This window comes from Cariama cristata, unplaced genomic scaffold (assembly GCF_000690535.1).
Source record: "Cariama cristata isolate BGI_N322 unplaced genomic scaffold, ASM69053v1 scaffold9043, whole genome shotgun sequence".
In the NCBI taxonomy this organism is placed as follows: Eukaryota; Metazoa; Chordata; class Aves; order Cariamiformes; family Cariamidae; genus Cariama; species Cariama cristata.
In genome coordinates, this window is record NW_009610107.1 from 1,831 (window position 1) to 9,396 (window position 7,566).

The following is a 7,566-nucleotide window of genomic DNA, read 5'->3' on the forward strand; positions in this document are numbered from 1 at the left end:
TCATTAATCGTTAGGTTCGTGGCTTTAAAATCTTCCATAATTCTTATATGCAGTTGTCCTCCTCCTGTTATACAAGCCTATCTAATGTCTTGTCTGTGTTAGTAGTCATGTTGTGGTTTTAAAAATACTTTACTTTTGATACTGTTTAATTCTTGAAGTTTTTTCAGTCTAGACAACAGAAGTAGATGGATTTACATTGGTTTGTCTGGTATAAAATTCCTGAAGTACTAGCACAGTTTGAAGTTATTGGAACTACATGGACACTTACAGTTAAGTAAAAGACAAAACTGATTGGAAAAGAGGCAGTTTGGTTGTTTAATCACCACTGTTTTTGGTTGTTCTCTACAGTATTACTGTAAGATGAGCTGGAAGCTCCCCAGAATAATAGTTTTGTTTTTAAGGGCAGCTTTGTCTCAGCTGCTCTCCAGCTCATGAGAGTTATTACTTTTGCTTGATATCTTGGTACTGACTTAAATTTTAATTTTTAATTTAATTTCCCTTTGTAAGGGGAATGTTATTTCATATTGAAAAACTCCAAGACATTAGCCTGACAAGTACATGGTCAGTTCTACTGTTTTGCTCTTGCAAAGAACTGCTGTGTTATTGGTTTAATTCTTTTAGTGAAACTGGACAAGAACACTTTTAGATTTTTTTTCTTAGTATTTTTTTTTCTGTGGGGACAGTGTAGCAGTCTTGATTTTGAGATGTAAGAGGAAACATCCAAGGCATTAATTTTTATTTTTGTTTTGCATGAATATGTAATTTTTCACCTGAATCTGTTGGCTGCAGCATCACTGTTTTAGCAGTCCAGTGGCTTAGGGCATGTAAACAACTAGTGAATGAATTTCATTTGTAACCTTCCTACAGGTGATACAGCAACAAAAATTGGTATTAAAAATTGTCAAAACAGTCTTGAGTGTGTTATCATAAAGACCTGTGCATTACTGGTCTCTTCTGTTTCAGTAAGAGGTGCTTTGAAGGGACATCGCTAATAAGAATATGTACTTTGCTAAAATGCTTTTCATCTTCAGAGCACTTTGCTGCTTTCTGTATTCTCAGCTCCCCAGAGAAGCAGGTAGATCCCGAGTACAGCAGGGATAACTGAGAAGAGAGCTGATTTCTCTGCATAGGGATTTGTTTCTCTTTGCTTTGAAGTCAGTAGAAAAACTGACACTGACTACTTTATTTATTTTTATTTTTGTTTCCCCTAAAGAAATACTTCCTTTGATTTTAGTAAGAATTTGAAATAGGCCTGAAGTAGCATGTCAGGCTCAGCTGGAAGAAGAGCATGACTATGTGGTGTCCGTGCCAAGAAATAACAAATTTCTTTTTCTTTTACCTCTAGGGCTGGGTCCGCTCTGTTCGATCCCAGAAGGAAGTTTTGTTCCTGCATATAAATGATGGGAGTTCTCTGGAACACCTCCAGGTGGTTGCTGATCCCAGCCTGGAAACTAGGTTGGTCTGTTTGATATACCTGGAGAAATAAATAGATGTGTTGACCAGTGCTTGGAGGGGTCTGCTCAGGCCTCCTTTCCTGTGCCAGTGACTCACCAGCAGCTGGCACCTGATCACAGGAAAGGCACTACTGCAGTCTGGGGTCTCTGGATATGTTTTTTAGGATGGAGAGTGTCCAACTACTCTGTCTCCACTTAGCTGAGGCCTTGTGGTTCAGTTGCTTGTCCTGTGAGATTAGTTTGGACCTAATTTTCTTAATAGCTGTAGCAGTGTGGACATTCTGGATTACTGTTCGACTTGCTTGGAAATCACACAACATAGCTGGGGATAACTGCCCCCCAGATTTTGGAGACTGCTGTTGCTCTTCCTGTAACAGCTTATACCCCCTAGATGGGCATGCCTGTTCTGTTATACTAAAATAATGCACTTGTTTTAGAGCTTCATTTTGTTTGTTACTCTCAGTTGTTCTTTGTGCTAGAGTTGGGAGTTTCTGGGTGATCTTGGAACCTTCTGTGTGTAACTTGACTTTCAAAAAAAAAATTTTTTTTTTTTCTATAAGTCTGGTTTGTCCCCACCAAGAGCCCCTTCTAATAAAAGCCTGTCTCTTTACCCTTCACTTGTCCAACATTCCTACCTTGTCCTAAATTCTTCCATAGCTTTGTGAATCTATTCACATTCCCACCTATACACTTAATAATTTTTCATTTCATCACTTAAGCTCTATGGCTGCAGTATCTCTTGTGATGTTGAGTGGTCCAGTGAAATTAACAGGAGTCTCTCTTCTGAATGTAGTTGACTTTGTATCAGCACCTAGATAAGCTGTTGGTTTTTCTTGGTTTCTTAGAGACCTGACTTTTGGAAGCGCAGTGGAAGTACAAGGGAAACTGGTCAAAAGTCCTCACAGGATGCAAAACATGGAGCTGAAAGCTGAAACCATCCGTGTGGTGGGACCTTGTGATACTTGGGTATGTCCCTGCAGCAGGAGTCCAACTGGTAGGACCGTGTTGGAAATTAATTTCAAAAGGTCCAAGTATCCAGCAAAGCATGTTTCAAAGTGTATTTTCTTGAAGTCTGAGTGGTCCTGCAGGCTTTGATTTGTCTGCAGTGTCTGTAGGGTATGTCAAAGGAGAAACATGGGATCACCATGAAAGCTGTCTTCTGGGGCAGAGCTGTTTCTGTGTGGAAACTGGTGCACGTGCTGGCAGCTAAGAGTGTGCATGTCCCACCCTGAAGCACTTGCCTGTGCCGGGTGGTTTACCTGGTAAGTCTGGCTGCGATATGAATTGGAGAAGCAGTGGGACTGGCAAAACACTCCAGGTTATGGAGGTGGAAGAACCGTATCTGCCACAGGCACATTTGGAACCAGCTCACTATTGCAGCAGTGAGATGAGCAGCTGGCTTTCAAGGGGGCTCAGCATTCACAAAGTGGAGCATTTCAGAGCGCTACTACCTTCTCTTGTGTTCGTGGCTCTTGCTCTGCCATAAGCATTATAAAATCCACAAAATAACTAGAAAAGATAGGCAAAAGCATCTAGTTCTTCGCTGCTCTGTAATGGCAGTTGAGTTTTAGTAGCCAAAGATGGTGTTCCATGAATAGCAATACAACTACATTCAAGTTCTCATCCGCTTATTTTCTTTCCTTGTTTTCAGTCGTTCCCCCTGAAAATGAAGGAGAGGCACCCACTGGAGTATGTCCGACAGTTCCCTCACCTGCGATGCAGAAACAACACACTTGGCTCCCTCTTGAGAATCCGCAGTGAAGCCACTGCAGGCATCCACTCATTCTTCCAGGTAGTCCCTTCTGTACCGAGCGTTATGTGTAAAACTCTTCCTCAGTTTGGCTTCACGGGAGGAGGGAGGGAGCATGACATCTTGACTGCAGGGTATGGATTTTGGCCGCAGTGGTTTTCTTTCCAGACCTGGGCCTGGCTAAGGCCTTGGCCAGACTGTTGCTTATGATCAGGTTAGCTCATCTGTTGTCCTGTTAGTGTCTTTCCACCCGTTTCCTGTTAGTTATTTTATTCCTTTCACTAAGTTGCAATATAATTGCCTGCGAGTGTGTATGGTCTGTGGAACACAACATAATGATGGAGTTGCTTAACCCATCCTCAGCAGTGAAGTTACGGTCCTTGGACAGAAGCCTTCTCCCACACGGAAAAATTTGTGATGCAGGAAAGCTACTGACAAACTGACTCAGAGGTTCATGTTATTCTTCTCAGTTCTTACCTTTCTCTGACTGCGTGACACGTCTGTGTGGATGCTGTTAGCTGAGATTAGGAGACTCCTGTTTTGATGCATTTCAAACTGATGGGTGGGAGGAACCTGCGTTATATGAATGTGTCACTCATAAGCTGTGGACGTGGCACAGGCTTTGTGCTGGTGATGGGGGCAATGAATTAACTCTGATTCTGGATGCCACATGGAGACTGTGCAATTCTTTGCACAAGTAGATAAAGAAAGGTAGCAAGTCCTCTAGCACACCTGAACCCTTTCTTTTAAAGCTGTTCATTGAAATAAACATGTTTCAGTTTAGATAAACTGCCTTCAGTTTGAGTAGAATCGTATTCAGAGCATTCTGATTACAAAATTCATATGTAGTAATTAGTATGGCCCAAAGAACAGGTCAGAATTGTTGAGATTGAATTTCTGGTCAAGAATATGCAGGTGTTTGTCACCTGCAGTGGCAAAGAAGGCTTGCTTGCTTGCTTTAGCAGTTGTCTGTGTGGAATTTCATGATATTTAGAAGATTTTTTTGGTTTGGTTTTGTTTTTTTTCAAGAGCCTGATAGAAATAACTGTCAGGTGAAGCTACTGGTGGTGTCAGCGTTGTGCCCGCTCGTGAGACAGAACCGGCACTATTGGGAATCAGTCGTTGCTGGTGTCCGGCCACTAGATGGCAGTGCCTACAACAATTTGTGGTATCGAACGTAGGCAAGGAAGCCAGCCGAGACATAAAAAAGCATGTTACACTGGCAAAGGCTTTACTTCAGATTAACTCTAGCTCAGACTCTGACATTCCCCAGGGAGGTGGTGGAGTCACCATCCCTGGAGGTGTTCAAAAAAACGTTTAGATGTGGCGCTTCAAGACATGGTTTACTGGGTTTAGCGGGCATGGTGGCATCAGGTATATGGTTGGACTTGATGATCTTTGAGGTCTCTTCCAACCATTATGATTCTATGCTTTCCTGTTTAAAATGCTCAAGAGCTGAGTAGTATTAAAAAAAATACAAAGCATTGTTAATTTAGCAGCAAGAGCTGCACTAAAAGTTATTTTTAAAGGGTTAAGGAAGATTTGGTCCCAGACCTGATCTTTATGAATGCTTATGTCATGACTCTCCTAGCACCAAGGAACATCTGTGGTTTGCTTCATTCCTGATGGAAGGAAAGCAGTCTTTTTAAACTGCCACCTACATCATCCCAAGAATGTTGCAATTTCCAACTTGACAATGTCAGAACATACCATAACTAGGAAGTATAATCAGAGCGTTTTCACCGTGCAAAGCTGTAAAAAGCTTAATGGTGAAAGAAAATAAGTGAGTTTTTTTCAATACGCCCTTGACTTTCTAACTTTAAAAACAATTTTTTTAGCCTATTCGTTTCCAGCAGTGAATAGCTAATGCCAAATGCCTTTGGTTTGGATGTTGAAGGCTAAAATGTCATCTTTAAATCTTCTCCTGAGTATTGTGGTCCATGTGGGACAGGAACATTGTTCCTAGGCACAGTAAAATAGCACCATGTGAATGGCAACTTCCACTTTGCGCATTAACTAACTTCCAGGTTTGTCAGAGCCAGTAATGTGACTTGAAGGATTTTAGGAGCTTTTATAAGGGGAACTGTCCAAGAGGTTTTTATGGGATTCTCATCTTTCAGACCTCTGCAGTTCACATTCCTTTCCAAAGCATAGAAGGGGTTGTCTGTGTGAAATCTGTGCTTTACAGCAACTGCTACCACCATATGAGGAATTTAGGCCATTTTCCAAAATCTCATATAGGACTGGGAGGCAACATGACTAGCAGGCTTCTGGAGTACGCATGGAATTGTGGCAGAGACCTGCATTTTGTGTTGGTAGGCTGAAACTACCCTCCCCAGGCAATGCAAGTAGTTCTTACTCCAAAACTTCTTTCTGTGTAGTAACTGGATCTCAGTGAGGAGCTCCTGCCAGGCACTCGGCAAGCTGAGGTCTATGCACCTGTACCCAAGGTAGCCTACAGCTGACTGCAGGGACTTTGCTCCCTCTTGGTCATGTTATGGTCCTTCCACAAAATGCATGGCATGTCTGTACGAGCTCTTTGGTCCAAATTAGTTTTAGTTTGATTCTCAGGATGGGCAGTAAATACTGCTCCTGTCTTCCTAGCCTTTTAAGTAGCTGGTGGTAAGGACCAGGACCTGTCATGTGAATAGTCGATTTGTATTATTCTGGTAAAAGCTGTGAAACTAAGCTTTTAGAAAGATTTGCCTTTTTTTTTTTTTTTAGTTAGTGTCTTATGTAAGTAGACAATGGGATATGCTACATCATTGCCTGTATCGTGGTAATGCTGGCACACCCTGATTTTAAATTTCCCTTTGTGCTAGACGTTACAGTGATGCAAGAGAAAACAAATCCTTTGTTCACAGCTCAGATCAGCTAGTTCCAGGTTCTTGTTTGCTTTGACGTGCACAGGTGTGATCTCTGTGCTCCACCAGTGATCTCTGTAGTGAGACTAAGAGAGAAAGGTGATGGTTAGTAGAGTTCTGTTCCTGGTTTTGCCTCTAACATGCTGTATATGATTGTCTGAGGTCTCCTTGGTATACCCATCCACTGAAAATTCGATTGTGACTGGTTTAAAAGCCTACGGCTGCACTGCAAAGAAACCCAGAGAACAAGGGCTCTTTCTTCATACGGCCTTCCTGGTTTTGGAGGCCTCTGCTGGATCTATGAACTGTTACATGAACGGGTAATTCTCCAGGTGCCTAGAACATGACCAAGCCAGGGTATACTCTGTTTCTTAAAATCAGTTTGACTTTAATGTCTTGGAAAGTGCAAGGTGGGACTGACACTTTCATGGTGGTTAGGTGTTTTTAAGGGCTCTCTCGCATGGAGTGTGTGAATTCTGTCATCTAACACACTTAATCGTTTCTTTTAGAGGAGAATACTAAGAGAGTGTCCTCTGTGTAACCACCATCTTCCAAAAAGCTGAAGAGTTGAGGCCATAGGGGTGAATCTGATTGAATCTGCCCAGAAATAGAAAAAAGCTGGAGGAGGTGAGAAGAAAGGGGAACGATGTGGAGATGAGCAGTTGCAAAAATCCATAGTAATGGCATAAATCTAATTTCTTTGAAACATGGAGGAAAAAGCACAAGTAGTAAACATGCATTTCTAAATCATGCTAGCATTTAGTTAGTCCTCTACCTGTGTAATGCAGAAGTTGCCTAAAAAAGTAAATATGCTGTCCTAGTTGGGGGCTCATAGAATCATAGAATTGTTTAGGTTGGAAAGGACCTTTAAGATCATCAAGTCCAACCATAAACCTAGCATGGCCAAGTCCACTGCTACACCATGTCCCTAAGCACCACATTAGCAAGTCGTTTAAATACCTCCAGGGATGGGGACTCCAACACTTCCCTGGGCAGCCTGTTCCAATGCCCGACAACCCTTTTGGTGAAGAACTTCTTCCTAAGATCCAATCTAAACCTCCCTGGTGCAACTTGAGGCCACTTCCTCTTGTCTGAACTCTTGTTACTTGGGAGAAGAGACCGACCCCCACCTGGCTGCACCCTTCTTTCAGGTTGTGGTAGAGAGCAATCAGGTCTGCCCTCAGCCTCCTCTTTTCCAGGCTAAATAACCCCAGGTCCCTCAGCCGCTCCCCATCAGACTTGTGCTCCAGACCCTTCACCACCTTCGTTGCCCTTCTCTGGACTCGCTCCAGCCCCTCAAGGTCTGTCTGGTGGTGAGGGGCCCAGAACTGAACACAGAATTCAAGGTGCGGCCTCACCAGTGCTGAGTACAGGGGAGCGACCACTGCCCTGGTCCTGCTGGTCACACTATTTCTGGTACAAGCCAGGATGCTGTTGGCCGCCTTGGCCACCTGGGCACACTGCTGGCTCATGCTCAGCTGGCTGTTGACCAACAACC

General features: G+C 43.0%; 1 protein-coding gene across 1 annotated transcript in view; it reads left to right on the forward strand.

Moving 5' to 3' along the window:
* Positions 1–1,345: 1,345 nt before the first annotated feature.
* LOC104159771 (probable asparagine--tRNA ligase, mitochondrial) overlaps positions 1,346–7,566 on the forward strand; it is a gene marked incomplete at its 5' end in the record, with an annotated part of 17,035 nt that continues 10,814 nt past the window's right edge. The window contains 3 exons of the mRNA XM_009697766.1: positions 1,346–1,455; positions 2,300–2,420; positions 3,106–3,246. Of these exons, the coding sequence (XP_009696068.1) occupies positions 1,346–1,455; positions 2,300–2,420; positions 3,106–3,246 (372 nt within the window). The remainder of the gene's footprint in view (positions 1,456–2,299; positions 2,421–3,105; positions 3,247–7,566) is intronic.